The sequence below is a fragment of the Rhodnius prolixus genome, unplaced genomic scaffold, assembly GCF_049639745.1.
Source record: "Rhodnius prolixus isolate KJV_2025 unplaced genomic scaffold, Rpr scaffold_2, whole genome shotgun sequence".
Classification (NCBI taxonomy): Eukaryota; Metazoa; Arthropoda; class Insecta; order Hemiptera; family Reduviidae; genus Rhodnius; species Rhodnius prolixus.
In genome coordinates, this window is record NW_027411592.1 from 43478303 (window position 1) to 43496758 (window position 18456).

At 31.9% G+C, this 18456-nt stretch overlaps 2 protein-coding genes across 3 annotated transcripts; one reads left to right on the top strand and one right to left on the bottom strand.

Annotated features, from left to right (window-relative positions):
- Positions 1–1187: 1187 nt before the first annotated feature.
- Spg7 (SPG7 matrix AAA peptidase subunit, paraplegin) lies at positions 1188–12130 on the top strand. Of its 2 annotated transcripts, XM_074119399.1 has the most exons (13): positions 1188–1323; positions 1404–1515; positions 1590–1865; positions 3293–3433; positions 3757–3990; positions 4162–4326; positions 4466–4617; positions 5180–5405; positions 6589–6751; positions 8103–8413; positions 10110–10229; positions 10387–10569; positions 11717–12130. In XM_074119399.1, the coding sequence occupies exons 3-13, from the start codon at positions 1815–1817 to the stop codon at positions 11894–11896; spliced, it is 1926 nt and encodes a 641-aa protein (XP_073975500.1). In that variant the 5' UTR covers positions 1188–1323; positions 1404–1515; positions 1590–1814; the 3' UTR covers positions 11897–12130. The 2 variants fall into 2 exon arrangements, with proteins under 2 accessions (XP_073975500.1, XP_073975499.1); XM_074119398.1 differs by having other exon boundaries at positions 1199–1515.
- Positions 12131–12607: 477 nt separating this feature from the next.
- LOC141449721 (uncharacterized) lies at positions 12608–18237 on the bottom strand. The gene is made up of 3 exons (XM_074119401.1): positions 17983–18237; positions 17692–17905; positions 12608–13162 (listed from the first exon to the last, which is right to left on the bottom strand). Exons 2-3 carry the CDS (start codon positions 17803–17805, stop codon positions 12833–12835), a joined length of 444 nt encoding a protein of 147 aa, XP_073975502.1. The 5' UTR covers positions 17806–17905; positions 17983–18237; the 3' UTR covers positions 12608–12832.
- Positions 18238–18456: the final 219 nt, after the last annotated feature.

The following is an 18456-nucleotide window of genomic DNA, read 5'->3' on the forward strand; positions in this document are numbered from 1 at the left end:
ACGTTTGAACAAGAAGAACTTCGATGGCGAGGTTGTATGAAGTTTTTTTCTTTCTACAGAAAGAAAAGTATTCCGATTTTTTGTGATAATCCTTTCTAGTACATGCCAGATATTCATGAAAACTTCGATTAACTAATTTCGTTATTTATTATTCTGGTTCCCTTATTTTTTAAAGGTAATTTCTAAAAATTTTGGTTAAAGAAAATTTATCTAAACCATAAAAATTGCATCGAAAAATCCTTTTGATTGTTTCACACAAAATTTTTGAATATATTTCAATTTATCAGTGTGTGTGAGAGAGAGAAAATTTCTCATACTACAAAACCTAACACTAAAAATTTAAAGGTGGTTTCCGGAAAGGTATGTATCATATATTGTACATCATTCATTGTGATTTTCTTAAAAGTGATAATCTTGGAATACAAAAATTCATATAAAAAACAGTGACTGAAATTGTTTTCTGAAAGGTGGTTCTGGGAGAAAGTGTGTCATGGTTGTTTCAGTAATACTTGGAATGAGGTCTCCTGCATGTTTTTTTGAAGGCAATTAAACGAAAATTCAAATTCTCTATTGTCATTCACTTGATATTATTATCACTAATATAATATACTTAGGTATATTATAGTAACTGCAATTCTGTAGGTGTATTCTGGAGGACAGAAGGAAGAGAGGGTGACCCAGTTTACATGGAGGGTCTTGCTAAACGAGTGCCTTGAAGGGAATGATTTGCGTGAGGAGGATGCAAAAAACAGAGAGAGGTGGAAGGAATATCTGAGAAAATTTCGATTGAGGAAAACCTCAGCTTTGAGGAAACTCCTTTAAAGACAAAAAAAACATGAATAAAGATGGGTTTTCATTTTATAATGGAAGAAAATCAATACATAATCTTAAATGAAATTAAAAAGTTTAAATAAAATTATTAAATACTTGATTATGAAATTACAAAAACTTCATGATCATAAAATAATTTCTTTTTACTTAAAAAGAAAATTTTTGTAGGATGCAAACTAGTGAAGCCTGGTTAAGCAAAGGTTCATAAAAAAATAAAATAAAGAAAAAAATTTTTTTTTGCGATGAGTTGGTTTGAAAATGTGTAAATATAGATAAATGGCCCATTATGGAGAAAAATACGATTATGTGATTGGCATGGGTAGCCTAACGTTTATTTATAACATTGAAGGTTTGGAGGTTACACTTGGTTTACCACAAAAGAATCAGTTTGTTGGTTGTAACCTGTAACAACGCAGCCTCCCGAAATGCTCCTTTAGAAGAAATTTATGTAAATTTGAATCATTTATGTTAAATATTATGTTTTCTCACTTAGTAAGTTCTCATCTTTCAAAGAATAGTAACATTTATTATAAAGTAAAGCTTAACACACATTTCACATTCGGAATAATTAGGACTAATTTCGTGAAATTGAGTAATATTAAATACTTCTCAAGTGTTAACTCTCAGCATGTACTTTGGTCCCATAAGTATAGGAATTACTTAATTTCAACGCAGCAAAGCAGGGTGAGCACTTCATGTTCTTGGAAAATTAACAATCATCTTCGTTCAAATTTATTATTTGTTTTTTTTTTTTTCAGAATATCAGAAATCTTCGGAGAGAATATACAGCAATTAGAAATCTTTTTAATCGATCAGGCCTTAAATACGGAGAACAAACAAAGATTCTTAGAAATTTATTACACACTTCTGCTTCAAACCATCAGCAAAGACAAGATGGTGACGATAAAGATAATAAAAATGATGACAACGAGAAACTATCGTCGATTATTGCTAAAGTATTTTTGTGGTTGCTTACTGCCTACATGCTTGTAGCAATTATGTCGATTATTCTTCCAAATCAAAATCAACCTGAAGTATGTAAAAAGTTTAATTTATTATTCTATTTCTAACTATTCTTCTTCTTCCTTGGCGCTACAGTCCTAAAAGGATCAGGGCCTCCTCAATCAAGCCTCTACTGAGCTGTATCAAAAGCCTCTAATCGCCGTACCTTCAGACACCCATTTTTCTTAAATCCCCTTCGACCTCATCAACCATCTCAGTCTTGGCCTACCTCTTTTTCTGACGCCTCCAGGCCTTCCATATAAAAGGCGTTTAGGGATTCTGTTCTCCACCATCCTCTGCACATGTCCTAACCAACTCAATCTTCCTTTTTTAATGCATTCAACGATGTCTGCTTCTCCGTGAAGAGTTTGCAGTTCCAAGTTGGTGCGTATTCTCCATCCTTCTCCCTCGTTTACAGGACCATATATCTTCCTCAATACTTTCTTTTCCCAGATTCTCAAGACAGTCTTGCTCTCTTGGGTCGAAACCCAGCATTCGCTTCCATAAAGCACTACAAGTCTTATCAGGGTCTTATATAAGCAACGCTTTTCTAGAAAGGGTTCTGAAACATATTTTCTTTAATGCGAACAGAACCTATTCCCTGCCGTAAGTCTCGCTTTTATGTCCACAAGTGTTTCATCTCTTTCTGTGACCAGAGACCCTAAATATTTAAACGCCTCGCGCGACATAAATTCGCGTTCCCCAAGACGAACATTTTCGTGTCTTCTTACTTGTTGCCGCGAGCTTCTTATATCTTGTTTTATCAGCATTTATCCTGAGACCCAGCTTTGCGGCTGCTTCTTCTAATTCTTGAAGCACTCCTGCGAGAGCCTAAGTAGTACGAGCCGTTATCAAAACATCGTCAGCATAAGCCATATGCTGAGTCTGTCTATTAAAAATATGGCCCCTTAATTCGTTTTTAAGCATCGCACGGCGATTTCTTATTACCCTATTATGCCTTATTAACTGTTAACCTGATATATTTGCTTAAACATTTCGGTTTACAAATTCGCCAACGCATCCCACTCTATCCTGAAACACCATCTTGTTCTCTTCAAGCCGTATTCTTTATCCCTTGAACCTCATCTTTTAAGTAAATGTAAGTACCGTTTAATTTAAATTTCGAAAATCGTCTTCCGCTTACCTCAATAAATTCCCAATCTTCTAACTTTTCGCCACATCAGACTTTTCCAAGACAAGAGTTTTACCCAAGGACACTCGTTTTGAGCACACTACGGATTTCTCTCCAAACTACTTTTTTTATGAGCTGAAATTTCATCTCAAACCAAATACTACTTTACTTCTCGTATATACTGACTAGAACTGACTGGGCGCCAATGACCTCTGATGTTGACGCGCCTTAAATAAATAAATCAAAAACTTCTTGTAAAATTTCCAATAAAATGTGTTTTTTTTTTGTTGAACTTTAAATCATATATTTACTTTACTATGTTTTCAGCAAGTAATTAGGTATGTATCGTGGAATGAATTTCTCTATCAAATGTTGGCGAAAGGAGAAGTCGAGGAAATCATTGTATTGCCAGAATTGGATATGGTAACTGTTGTTCTCTATCCGGGAGCTATCATCAAAGGAAGAAGGGTATGTCTGAAATGCATTTTCGAAATTAATCTTTAACCCGTTATCCAATTACCAAACGTTCATTCAAAATATCGCCCCTTTAAATTACCTCACATTAATAATATGAAATAAATAACATGCTTTATATTATAAGGTTGTATGAGTAAAATAAAGCTCTAGAAAACGTGACCTAATAATGAAGAATTATTGGAACTTCTTTTGCTAATTATTTTTTGCAATTTTTTGTTTACATAGATCCATGCGTTTCGTTACTCAGAAGTAATGCATTAAAATGAAACCTAATTGCGGCTCTTTGTAAACTAATTTAGATTTTATTTTTTCAGACGGACCAAAATACCTTCCACATTAATATAATAGATCCTGAGAGATTCGAAGATAAAGTTCGAGAGGCAGAGCGTCGTCTGGGTATCCCGGCTGGTAGTGGGGTACCTATTGTATTTAAAAGAAACTCCGACACAATTGGTAAACTTCTTGCAACAATTATTCTTGCAAGTGTGCTACTATCAGCTTTCTCAAGGGCAAGAACAATAAAAAACCCGCTGTCAATCGATAAGATAGTAAGAGCTCATTTTATTTAGGTTTTGAGATTTAATCATAAAATTAATCTAATGCTACAGAAAAAGTAAAAAAAATGTACAGATTAAGCAGATATAATTTAAGTTAGTTGACTGTGCCAAAAATAATTAGGTACTTTCACTCATTCAACTTAACTAATTGTCTTTTCGCAGTCACAATTAGGGCGAGCTAAATTTACGCTAATAGATCCTATCTCTGGACAAGGGCGTGGAGTTAAATTTTCTGATGTGGCAGGTCTCCATGAAGTTAAAATGGAAGTAATGGAAATTGTAGACTACCTTAAGAGACCTGAGCATTATAAAGAATTAGGTGCAAAGGTCAGTAATAAGTTGAGATGTAATTTAATTGTGATGGAATGGTTGTTGATTTATACATAGGTGAAAGTTTGCTTTTATGTTTGTAAAAATATTATTAAGTTACTAATGAATTTGTTAAAAAAAAAAATGCACTTTGAAGGTTCCAAAAGGTGCTTTACTTCTTGGACCACCAGGTTGCGGGAAGACGCTTCTTGCAAAAGCTGTTGCGACGGAAGCTAAGGTCCCTTTTCTGACAATGAATGGTTCTGAATTTATAGAAATGATAGGAGGACTTGGCGCAGCCAGAGTCAGGTATGCCATCCCTTTTTCAGTTATTCTATTTTCATATAAATAAGAAAAATCCATTATTTGAAGCTACATCCCATTTATGGTGGGACTTCAAAAAGTAATTAAATTTAAAATATATTAAACTGTGGCCATTATTGGCTATGAAAGTGACTTAATATTCAGTTTGAATTCTTATTTCGCTATTTTTTTTTTTTTTTTTTTTTGGCGCATCAACAGCTGAGGTCATTAGCGCCCGGAGCTTTTTCCAGTGCACTGCCGGCCTCCGGACAGTGTTCTCTCGTTACAGACAACACTGTCCATCACCGGACAGTGAGCTGTAAGAAGCTCCTAGGAAGAGAAAATCTAAGGGTCAGCTGCTGGATTCGAACCCGGGACCTCCGCGTGGGAGTCCAGTATGCTAACCTCATAGCTAATCCCTTCCCTCTCTTATTTCGCTATTAAATTTATTTAAACACTCCAGTAATTGTAATTAATCTGAGCACTATTGAATAGTTGTACCGAAATGTAGAAGTTACATGGAATTAATTTTTGTGAATAATGATGTTAAACATTTTTATTGTAATAGAGATCTATTCAAGGAAGGTCGCAAACGAGCCCCTTGTATAATATACATCGACGAAATTGATGCTATTGGACGTAAGAGAAGCGGAACTTTTGCAGGAGGATTGGACTCTACGACAGGAGAAGGTGAACAAACTTTAAATCAACTGTTGGTGGAGATGGATGGTATGGCATCTAAAGAAGGAGTGCTAATGCTTGCTTCTACCAATCGTGCTGACGTCTTAGATAAGGTTTTATTCATCAATAACATGATTAATCCCTGTATTTTTAAAGTAAACTATAAAAGAAAAAACATTAAGTTACTACTACTACAAGTTTAAAGTCGGCGTTACTAATTTACGGACTGGCATTTAAGTAACAAACTATTTAAGCTTGATCAAAACTTGTTTGAATGATTTTTGTATTCAGTGATTTGCCCTTCAGTTTAAATTTTGTTTCCATGTTTTTTTTTGTTTTTTAAATTTTATTGCACTTAAAATTTATAAGGAGGGAGAAGAATTGAATATCCTGTTGGTTTAGGAATTTGACTTCCAGTTATAAGTTTATTCCTGTAATCGCCAACAATCTGGCCATATATCAATTTTGATGAGTTTTTTTTTAATCTTGTGGCGACCTTCAAATAACTTTTGATCGATGTGTAATCAAGGTTTGGCACTACAAAGGCTATGAAATTGAATAGTAGACAGATTGTTGAAGCTTACCTATCTTCAATTGGGTTGATTGTTAGCCAGTGCTAACTTTTGAACATAAAATACAGTTACCTTATTAGTAAGGATTTGTATAGTATAGCCTAACATCTTCAAAAATAAATAAAGGTTATGAATTCTAGAGGTGTCACCTGCTCTTTAACTCTCAGAATGATTGGGAAACTTAAAAATGATTTCAATTCTTTGGAAGCGTGTGAAAATGAAAATAATAAGTATTCGAGATTTTTGTCTTTATCAAATTCAGTCTTCGAAAAGGGTAGCAAACTTGTAAGGATATCTAGAATGAAACTGTACTGAGATGTTTGCGAAATAAGTTTAGTTTGAGTTAACTAAATTTTTAAGAAAACTGAACTAGAATTTTGTGCTACTTCGAATCTATATAAAAAAGACGTAATAATATTTCCTCTTCTTGAATGGTGTCAGAAGTTTCTGACACATTTTTTTTGTTCAATTTAAAGCACAAATATATGTGAGGTTATAAACGCCTAGAGTGAGCCTTTTATAATGTACAGTTGTTTCTTTACAGACATCATTGTTCGTCACCATACAGAGAGCTGTAAAAGGTATCAAATAATTAATAGGCTATTATGATATTAACTATCACTTTCTTATTATTATTTGAAGAATTCTAATTGTGGAGATTATTCAGGAAAGATTAATTGGATACTAGAAATAATAAATTAGTAATAATAAAATATTATTGCAGGCGTTGCTAAGACCTGGCCGGTTTGACCGACACATATTGATTGATTTACCAACTCTAAAGGAAAGAGTAGAAATATTTGAGTACCATTTGAAAAATATTACTTTAGAACAGCCACCAGAAACATATGCAAAGAGACTGGCACATCTTACTCCTGGTTTCAGCGGTATTTTATTCTTTTAAATATTGACGTAACTTTAAATGATCTACAATAATATTTTTTTCAACCATTAACTCCTCCTTTTAGGCGGTAACAGAAGAGAATGAGACTACATTCTTTTAGTGCTTATATTAATTGTTCCTAGTATCGAAACATAATTACAGACAATTTCAGATTGTTTTAAAAGAGTAAATACTTTATTTAAGTTTTTCGATATGTTTTCCACCATTTTGTAAAACGTCATTTGACTGCAAACGGTTAACATTATTATTTTTTTAGCCGCCTCAACATCTGAGATCATTGGTGCCAGGAGCTTTTTCACAGAGCACTGTCGGCTTCTGGACAGTATTCTCTCATTACAAATAACACTGTCCATCACCGGAACAGTGAGCTGTAAGAAGCTCCTAAGGGAGCTTCTTATTTTACATTTTAGGGTCAGAATGTTAACATTAATATTTTTCTTCGTGTTTTTTGTTTTTTTTTACTTAAAACATAGTTGATATTTCCCATTATTTTCACCTTCTCTTATTACAAGTAAGGGAAGGTATTGCAATCGTGAAGTTTTTCAGTTTTCAGTGGAAATATGTTCGCATTAAAGTCTCCAATGCCCCAAAAAATAGTTTATTCAAATTGATTTGTGTGTGTTTGTTTTGTATTTAGAAAAATAAAAAACAGAAAATTGCAGTAAGCTCTAATTTGATATTTCAACTCGGTGCCACCATGACCTTGGAACACGCAACAAGCTTGTATACAAAATCATTCAAATGGATGAGCCATTTTACTGAATCGATTTTTTAAATCTTAGTGATTTTCTCGATAACGTTTCCGACTTTTAAGGTCCTATACTTTTCGCACAGCATAGAACTATTTCTTTTATTTAAAACATTTCCTATAAAATGCTTACTTCCTAAGGCAGTCCTATAGGAAAGGTTGGGTATAGCATCTCTCTAAAGTGATATTTAAGTTAATAAGCCGACCGCTCGTTTATGTAGTGCTAATAGAAATTCAAAATTCAAGTAAAATTTGAGTAAGGAGAAAATTTCGAGGGGAAGTACTACTTTTTCTGCTTTAACATTTTACCGATTAAATTTTGTAGATTTTAGCGATGTTTCACACAAATCTTAAGTTATTTCATTTTCTCAGTTAATTCTACGAAAATATTATTGCGTGAATTGCAGCAAGAGAAAGTCGATTGTGGTTCACAACTGATTTCTTTATTTTATATATTTATTATTCATTATTGTTATTGTTATTATGATTGTTATTATTATGTTATAGTTATTTTTATTGTTATTATTATTATTATTATTATTATTATTGTTTTGTTGTTGTTATTGTTATTTTAATTATTTTACAGGTGCAGATATCGCTAATGTAGTAAATGAAGCCGCTCTTCACGCTGCACGTCATCTAAATTCAAAAGTATCTCGTGCCGATCTGGAATATGCTGTAGAACGAGTTGTAGGCGGTACTGAGAAAAGATCCACATCTATGTCGCCAGAAGAGAAGAAAACTGTGGCTGTACATGAATCTGGGCATGCTCTAGTTGGCTGGTTGTTACCATTTGCTGAGATTTTGCTTAAAGTAACCATAGTTCCTAGGACCAATTTAGCACTGGGTTTTGCACAGTACGCTCCCCAGGATAAAAAAATTTATTCTACTGATGAGGTTTGTTACATCTTTTACATTCAAGTCTCTTCAATTACTTTTTTAAATTTAGTGCGAGTACTCTTTTCGTTAAATCTAGTGCAAGTAAAGTTCATATTCAAATTATCTACATCTTCAGTTTTATCACAAAATAGATTGTCACCGTCCTTAATTATTTGTACATCCCCCGAATTTCTAGTTTCTTCTCACTTCTAATTTTATTGAATTGAACTTTTACAGGGTGACCAGAGTTATATGCTCCACCCACTTTGATTTTTAACGGCGAGAAATTTCGAAAAAATAAAAAACACGTATTTAATCATTTTTAATCTAGTTTATTTTCAGTGATTGACCCATCTTTTTAAACCCCTGTATCTCGAGATACAGCATCCAACTTTGTTTTTTCAAATGGAACGTTATATTTTTTTTGCATATTTTTATAGTATTTGAGCTCCTAAAAAAAACAAAAAAAAAAATTTTGAAATCAGTTAGGTTTTTCAAAAGTTATGGTAATTTAAAATATGAAAAACAAATTTCAGTTAATTGTAAAAATTACGTTATTTTTTTTTAAAGAATCTGTTTAAACTGGGCTTAATCAACGGTTAGGCAAGCCAAAACTCTGGACTGCCACACTTTGCTTGTAGCAGCACTTATGTGGCGAAGTCAAGATCTAGGCGGCTAGAGTTATTCGACGTTCAGGTTGTTTTTTCTACAAACGTTTGTTGTGATGTTTTAGGAAATCAACTAATCGGCCCATACTTCTACAGAGAGAACTTAACTGGTGCAAGGTATCTAACTTTTTTTAAGAGACACTTTACCAGTTCTGCTTGAAGATGTTCCTCTATAAGTCGGCTAGATATGTATTTTCAACAAGATGGTTGCCCGGCACATAATGCGAGCGATGTTCGAGGTTACCTGAACTGAAATTTCCATGAAAAGTGCTTAGGGACTCATTGAACCATCCAATGACCACCTCGATCTCTGGACTTAACCTCAATGTTTGTGGGAATATCTAAAAAATAAAGTGTACAGTAACCTTAATCCCGTAGCTTCAGTCGATGATCTGAAACGTCGAATAACTCTAGCCTGCCTAGATCTTGACTTCGCCACCGTAAGTGCTGCTACAAGCAGAGCGAGGGAGTCCAGAGTTTTGGCTTGCCTAACCGTTGATTGTGCCCAGTTTGAACAGATTCTTTAAAAAAAATAACGTAATTTTGACAATAAACTGTTTGTTTTTCATATTTTAAATTACCATAACTTTTGTAAAACCTAACCGATTTCAAAAAATTTATTTTTGTTTTTTTTAGGAGCTCAAATACTATTAAAATATGCAAAAAAAAATATAACGTTCCATTTGAAAAAACAAAGTTGGATGCTGTATCTCGAAATACAGGGGCTTAAAAAAATGGGTCAATCACTAAAAATAAACTAGACTAAAAATGATTAGATACGTGTTTTTATTTTTTCGAAATTTCCAGCCGTTTAAAAAAAATGTGGGTGGAGCATATAACTCCGGTCACCCTGTATATATAATAATATTTACGTATAAAATATATTAGTCAAAAAAATAATCTACATTTTGAAATATTTTTGAAAAATATCGTACAATTTTAAATATGAGTCTGAAGAAATTTCCAAGGAACAAAGAATGAAAAGCTAACAGACAATAGAGAGAGCTAAATAATTGAAATGAACTGACATAATTGTTTTGTTTCAGTTGTACGCCAAAATGTGTGTGGCATTAGGCGGTAGGGCAGCAGAAGCTATTGTATTCAATCGCGTTACAACCAGTGCGCAAAATGATCTAAAGAAAGTCACCGATGTGGCATATGCTATGGTAAAATAACTATAAATTCCGGTATAAAAAAATCTTGAATGCTTCATTAGTTTATTTTAGATTTTAGATCTGTGGAATTTCTTAAAATTATATCAGCAATAAAAGGAAACAAATTATTAATAGCTTTTCTAGAAATGTACATTTTTTAATCGTATAGGTTCGTACTTTTGGAATGAATAATATAGTTGGGCTTGTATCATTTGAGGAGAAAGAACAAGGTAACAGGCCGTATAGTAAAAAACTGACATCAGTTATTGACCATGAAGCTAGGCAGATAGCTAGCAAAGCATATTTGGAAACTGAAAAACTTCTTAGAGAACACCGAGATAAACTTGATTTAGTGAGTATTTTTTTTTTACTTCTGGCTTAGAATTCTGGAATAGAATTCTTAATAATTATTTCGGAAATTAATTATTTTATTACTTGGTAGACTTAATCTTCGTTTTTGTGAAATCTAGATCTATACTTGACATTATTAATATAAGATCCAACTAAAGGTTATAAAAATGTTGCCAACACTTTTTTACAATTTGCTGGAGGTCATTCAAGTATGTCTATCTAATGGAAAGTATGCAATAATTGACAGAGCCATGTTGATAGTACTTAAAAGCAGTAACTATTCAAAATTCTATTGCCCGAAATAACGTTTATGTATAAATGAAGACATCGCAGAACTAAAGCTTGATTTTTGTTTTGGGATTCATAAAAGAATTTTATAAGAGTATACTAGCCAAAAATTTGACCACATTTGTACGTGAAATGCAAACATCTTTAAACCCTTTACTGTCTATCATTTACTACAAATATTTGGACAATAAAATAAGAAATTATCATTTAATTTTTATAAATAAACATAAAACTTAATTTAACCATCAGGGTAAAGTGGTTTTACTCAGAGCTAAAAGAATTCTGATGGGGCCGTGATATCAATTATTTTTCACTCAATGCAATTTTAATTCAGTCGTTTTTACTACGTAATTAGGGAAGGGATTAGCTGTGCGTTTAGCGTATTGTATTCCCACTCGGAGATCCTGGGTTCGAATCCAGCTGCTGACCCTTAGATTTTCTCTTCCTACGAGCGTCTAACAGCTCACTGACCCTTACAGACAACACTGTCCGCAGGCCGGCAATGCACTGAAAAACTGGGCGCCAATAACCTCAAATGTTGACGCGCCTTAAATCACAAAAAAAAAACCTACGTAATCAATTATTCTACTTCTACTACTAATAAATTGTACCCTGTAATTAATTGCGAAAATTCTTAATTTGAAGATATGGCTAGTTATTCGCCGAGAGAAAAGTCTTCTAATATGCCATTTCTAATTTGGTTATTTAATTTCTCATTAGAAGAAACTTAAATTTCTTGGATGAAATTGTTTTGTAATCTCCCTTAAACGCATCGACCTTGTAGTCGATAAACAAAAATATTTTGGGTATCGTATTTTCTTTCAGTACTTCTCATAATTAATATATTTTATTAATTATAGATATCCAATGCACTCCTTAAAAAAGAAACATTATCTTATATGGACATTGAAGAGCTGATTGGTCCACCGCCATATGGTAAGCGTCGAATTATAGATAAGGCTGATTTTGATATTTCACTGGACAACATTGTACCTCCGAAAGATGACAGCCCGAATGAACAACCTCAACGGGGGAATTAGCCTTCATAACACATGGCACCCTTTATACATTTTTAATTAGTTCTATAATTTGCAAAATATTTTCATTCGAATATCATTTTATTAAAAACAAGATGTACAACATAAATGAGTTTTTATTAATAAATACATTAACTTTTACGTTATTGAAAATGTATTCTGGCGTTTGTGATAGATCATAGTATGTTCTTAAGTATATTATACAAATTGTAAATAAAGACATTTCTTAATGTAATATTTAATATCCTAAAATGATGTCTGAAATTCAAAATTTTTGGAATGACAGTACCATATTAGGATGATTTTCCTATAACTAACAAACATCATCTCTAAATATTCATCTTCATTGTCTCTATTGACTCGTTTTCTCCAAAAATAATTTTTTAGAATAATACAAGACATTTTGTCACTATATGGTTTTTTTTTTATATTTTTCTAAACTTTTGGGTAACATATAAACTAATAATGCCCAATAATTAATGGAATTACTTTTCTTCTTTGAAAAAGTAGCAACAATAAGTTTGGATTCACCTCAAGGTGATACTGTCCACCAAGGAGTTGACTTCACAAATAAAAAACAGTTTTAGATTATATTCTTATAAATACTGTAGTAATCAATGATTTGGAAAAATGTGTGGTTAAACAATTATATTAATTCAATTAGACAACTTACTTGTAAGTAAAGTAAAGTAATTGCCTATTTTTTCAGGCGGGCTTTACGTCCAACTACCAATTAGGTGTCGTGGACGGAGGCGACTAGCAAACATACTTTACTGTAGATTTCTTTTATTAACCTTTAAGTAAAATCCAATGCTTAAGACCGGGAATCGAACCCAGTTCCATAATGCATATTAGAAACATATATGTACATATAAATAATATATAATAATTTGAGTATAATAGTCTCACTAATGGGTCGAAATCTGCAAATCTTTAATGTTAAAGAATTGAACATTCACAGCACATAAGAGTATAATACATGCAGTCCACTGCACAACCAGCCTCTTGAGGAGGCACTTGTTCTGGTGATAAATTCATACGAACATTATCCTCACTAAGTAATGGTGCTTCACCATTCTCAATTGGCTTACCTGGGCCGCGTAAGCTAGCAAGGAAGTAAGTGTCATTTCCAATAGCTGAATCTGTAGTGTCAAAAGCTGGTAAAATAACATTTAGATCATCCTGTGAATCTTGACATAAGGTTGGAGTTGGATGCTCATGTTCATCCGTCCATGGTGTAATACTATCTTCCCTCTCGTATCTATTGTTCTAAGTATAAGAAAAAAACCAAAACAAAAAATTAGCTACTATTAAATAAACTGTGTTTAGATAACACAGATGTTTATAGATTCAATTCCGCATCAATCAACAAACCTATGATTTGTTGCTCTTTGTTTTTTGGGCTGATTTTTCACTTTTTTCTACTATTTGTTTAGGATGACAATTAAAATAAAAAAGTGGTTTTCCATCTGCTTGAATATAAAACTACTAAAAGTGTTTCATTAATTTCTTCGCGGCGAATGTTTCTACAGCAATTTAGTATGCAGAAAGAGCTCTCTTTCTCTGAACAATTATAAGTTAAGGCGCGAAAATACGAGGGATTTTTGGAGCTTGGTGCCCTGCTGTTACTACGGCAGTGCACTCTCGACAAACAAGCTCAGACCCCACAGCATTTTTCTTGGACATTCTGACCAGTTTTGAATTTCCATCCGTCATAAAAGATATATCATTGGTGTAGTAAAAATTGTGACTTCTATTTGCGAAGTTAATATCACTACACTAACTGATTGTTGGAAGTTACATGGTTTATGGGCTGTGTTCAACTGAAAACCGCATTGAATAAAAAATTTACCGGTTAGAGAATGTTCCAATTCCATCATATTGTGATGGATAAAAATTAATTTTTGCACTTTGTTAGGGTCCACCTAATATTTTAAATTAGAAATTCTATAACAAATTAAGAACATCTCATCTTATTCCTTTATCATTTAAAACAAAAATATTTTTTTTTTTTTGTGAGTATAGACTGACTCGCAAAATGTTTAATGTGTATATGTTGTTTACAGATTTAATTTTCATTAATTTTTTTTTCATACACAATAAGGATCTTCGAGTTAGTTTGGAACTAATGAAGTATGTTCAATGTTCATACGCAACTTTATACACTTTGTTCTTTCATCCATTAAATATTCGCTTGTGGAATATTCCTTGATGTAAAGTAGTTATTTTAACTACAAACAAGACGTTACAATAGCTGTCCATAGTCTGTATTAAATATTTACTTCACTTTCCTACTTTCCCTTCCCACAAAATTGAGTGAATACTTGAAATTAATAATAAGTTCATTTAATGTTAATTTTCTTCTTACATTTGGCGCCAAAGATTATTTTAATACTTTTTTTAACATAATTTATCAGCATTTAGTTGAGATTGTCTATCACTTCATTTTTATTATTTCAAGTGTTTTTCTTATTTTTTTTTTTACATCTATTTAAAAACATTAGGTTTAGGTTTTTATGGTGAGTGAGGGATGTTATAAAAAAAAAACAAGAATGATCTCTTCTGCTAATGATCAGAAAACGAAATAATAAAACCTCGTAATTTAGTGAATTAAAACCGTCAAATAAACCATCAAATCATTAGACTCATAGAATCACATCAATAGACCATCAAATAAATTAGATTTATTAAAAATAGGCTTAGGACTGTTATAATACGCAAAATTCAATTAATAAATTTCAATTGATTTCTTATCAATTCTTTCAATGAATATGAATTAAGAGAGGTTTTAATAGTTCCCCATTTCCTGCCTTCCCGTTTAGATAAATAAACAAATTATTTCTTTTTTTTATTTCATAGAAATCTTAATTTTACCTCTAAATAAGGCACTTTTTGAAGCACAGAAGATAGAATTGAGTAGATACCGAATCATAGTCCATCAGCTCTTTAAGCCACTACATATAGTTCATTGAAGGACGAGGGCAGTGCTCTTTGTTAATGATGTATAGCTTCCAGAAGACAATAAAACGTAATAAAGTAACTTTGATACCAACTAAACATTTTCATGAATGTGGTTAGGTCTGCAGTGCTTGATAATATCTTTGATTTGTTGATTGAATACCCTGACCGGTTGGGATCTTTCATCCATCAGCAAGTGAAGTGCGAAACGGATACATAAATGAAGTCGAGTTCTCTACAACAAACTGAATAATCTCTCTCTGATGATGAATGAAAATCCGTAATCTATCAGGGTTACAATAATCGTGGGTGTTACGCCGGATAAAATCAAAGATATTTCCATGAATTATTCATTAAACTTTCACTAGATAAAGGTGAGAATTTCGTAGACTAGAGAGCGCATAAAGAATAATCTATTGTTTGTTGTGTTTGTAATTTGCTATAAAAAAGAGAAACAGGATATCTGGCACATATTCTGTATCTAAGCAGAGAAACTTAGAAGTTTGTTTTAATAAGAGAACAAGAGTTGAATAATTTGTGGAAATCAAAAAGTTTAGCTGTACACAATGCATGCTCAAAACATCTTAAACAAAGAGATTCTGGGAAAGTGTTCTTATTTATACACACAGTTACCATAAAAGAACAATTAATTTCTTTAAAAGATATAATGGAAACATTAATTTATGCAATGTGTGAATATTATTACAAACTTTCTCGACGGTCATTTTTTGCTTTTACTACACTACACAGGTAAGAGGAAGTATTGTCAAATTTTCATTCACTGTTAATTATCCGTTCGTTTTGAGGTCCTAAAGTTAAAAAAAATTAAAATTACAAATTGATCTTACATATGTCAGTTTGTGGCTGTCTGTTTAGGTGTGGTCATCATTACTGTTAAACGAAATTGATATCTGATTTATTATCTGGATATATACTTAAACAAGATAATGTGCTTTCAACAAAAACAGTCCACAGGAAGCTCACTTTACTGATTTTCGCTTTCTTGGTATTTTCTCGAAAACGGGCCTTAATATTTTCTTTTTACTTGGTTTACTTATTTTCTCGTAAGTAGTTCTACGATTTTTATTAGTAACATTTTCCTGGAAAAATTCGATTTACTCTTCTAGGAAATAGGATGGCTGGCAATTGCTCTAAAATGCCATTATAAGTGTCGACCTACCACATATTCAGTATTAATAGAAAGGAATAAATACGCATCCAAAATTGCTACTTTCAAATCAATTGGCTGAGCGGAAGTGCCGTTTCATTAAAGAGATTTTTCTAGTTTATAAATTAAGAAAATGGTAGTTTCAATCCATAATTTTTCATTTTTTTATTATTTTATACTAGCCGTACCAGGCCCAGGCCATGCGTTGTTGAGGCTCAGTCCGCAGCGAAGTATCATCATATCGATTCGGTGATGGCATTCTCAATTGTCTGAGAACTTCTTTCGCGATTTAGAATAGCGTGTGTTGCTTTTACGCCCATCAGATAGCGTTTTTTTTCTTTTTTTTTTAAATATATTTTTACCTGTCCACAGATTTGACATCTAGTATGTATATAAAAAATACGCGCTTATTTGAATACTACGTTGTGTCCAAATTTCAAAACAATCGGTGAAGAACTTTCGGAGATTTAAAATTTTGAACAAAAGAACATTTACATTTTTATTTATATAGATGTATTTTATTATTATTATGGGTATCATTTATTTAATTTTAATATTATTATTTTTTTCTTCTCCACATATCTGCATTTTTTGGATATTTATAAGTTGTGAAGTGTTTGCTCCAAATTAATTAATTTCGTGTGATGAAAAGGTACTGGATTATTAAAAGATCACCGATTTTTCGCCATAAAAAGTTGGAATTAGCTTATTTGGTCTTAAAGTTAACTTGATTTAAGAATATTTGTTCATATTAACATACGTAATTTATACTACTCATATATTAATTTATTATAGGTTCCTAAAATATTGTATTACTTAATCGAAGTTCGTTATTAAAATTTTATTCAGGTGATTAAAAATAACTTAACTAACGCAATAACTTCAATGAAACATAAAATTCATACAATTACACGAAATCGAATCTTCCTCTTCCGAAGATTCAGGGCAAATATTCGTTTGATATATACATTTTCATTTGTGTAGATTTCTGTCTTTAATTTACATCGGCATTACTTTTTTTTTTTGAGATATTCTGATAAGATGATTTTTAGAAATTCATTTTTAAGCGGAGTCGGTTTTAATCTATCATTACTCGAAAAACTGAAAGTTCAAGTTCGGTACTTGCTCGGATGCAACAACCGGGCGCAAAATTAAGGATTTTATCAAATTCGTTCAACTGGTATTATTACCATTTTACTTGATTGGAACATTGGAATACCTTTTTTTTTAGCATTTTTCGGACCAAGAACCATTTTTACAAAGAAAAAAAAAGTTATTCATTATTAAATTCAAATATACTAGAAGTTAATTACATTTACGTATTCTAAAACGTAAAATTTCATAGTGTGGGTAATTCTACCTATTTTTAACGATATTTTAATTAGAACATATTAACAAAGCAATTTCAGAGTTAGTGTAGTTTGTTTAACTTTGCCTTAGCAGAATAAAATCGGCACATTAAATGCTTTCAATTTTTTGAAATAAAAATAATTTCAACTTAAACCGATACAAAATAAAAATAATTTCTTGAATAAACAAAATATTTCATTGGTGGAACGTTTTTGCTGCTCTTAGGCAATTTATTATTATTTGCGTTTGAGTCAGCAATTAGACTTTTAATTACATTGTTATTCATTAAATTGAAAAATATCTGATATAGATAAAACCTTGCCTCAAATTGTGAAGTGGAGTTGTGTTCTGATGCTTTATTATATGAATTTCCAATTTCATCCGCCCTATTCAAGATTTCACTGTCAGAAAAATTAGCTATTTCACCAGAGTCCATTTTTTTATTTGTTTTTTTTTTTTAATGTTAGTACAATATCTTCTCCATTTTAATGATCGGTCTAAATAAGCGGTCTCTAGATTTAGCAGATGACATTTAACTGCAAAGTGAACAGATTAATTAAAAAACAAAAATCATGGCACGTTTTGAGGACATGAATAATTATTTATGACATACCTCAAGCCTGTTGTGCACTTTTAAAAAATTGAGGATGATGTATTAAAAAAACTGAACACCTCTCTAATTGTAGTTACAGATATCAGCAAAATAACATTTATTAACGGTAGAGGTATGATTCATTGCACACACCTAAATTTATTCCATTGAAGAATGCACCATGTATAAAGATGACGAGAAGTCTTTCGTGATATATGTATTATCACATTTTACAAAGGTATGGTATTCACCATTCACGTAGTAAAAGCTGAACACAGACTGAAGGCTGTGAGACGAGAGAATACTGTTTCAAGGACAACCACCATTTCACTGCAGTTCTTCTTTACATTAGCAGTATACTTCATTTTCCCTTTCTCTCTATTAAACGTCTCTCTTATATCTATTTGGTAAAATGTTTCTTTCTGAAATATATATATATATATATATATATATATTTAAGGAGTCAGAAAACATATTACTAAATTATTCATCAAA

Coding starts and splice junctions, on each gene's coding strand:
- Spg7 (XM_074119398.1), top strand. CDS start 1,297: ATGTTAAATATTATGTTTTCTCACTTAGTAAGTTCTCATCTTTCAAAG. Junction 1,516..1,589: donor TTTCAACGCAGCAAAGCAGG/GTGAGCACTTCA, acceptor TTTTTTTTTCAG/AATATCAGAAATCTTCGGAG. Junction 4,618..5,179: donor CTTGGCGCAGCCAGAGTCAG/GTATGCCATCCC, acceptor TTATTGTAATAG/AGATCTATTCAAGGAAGGTC.
- LOC141449721 (XM_074119401.1), bottom strand. CDS start 17,805: ATGGACTCTGGTGAAATAGCTAATTTTTCTGACAGTGAAATCTTGAAT. Junction 13,163..17,691: donor ACTCCACTTCACAATTTGAG/GCAAGGTTTTAT, acceptor TCTTATACTTAG/AACAATAGATACGAGAGGGA.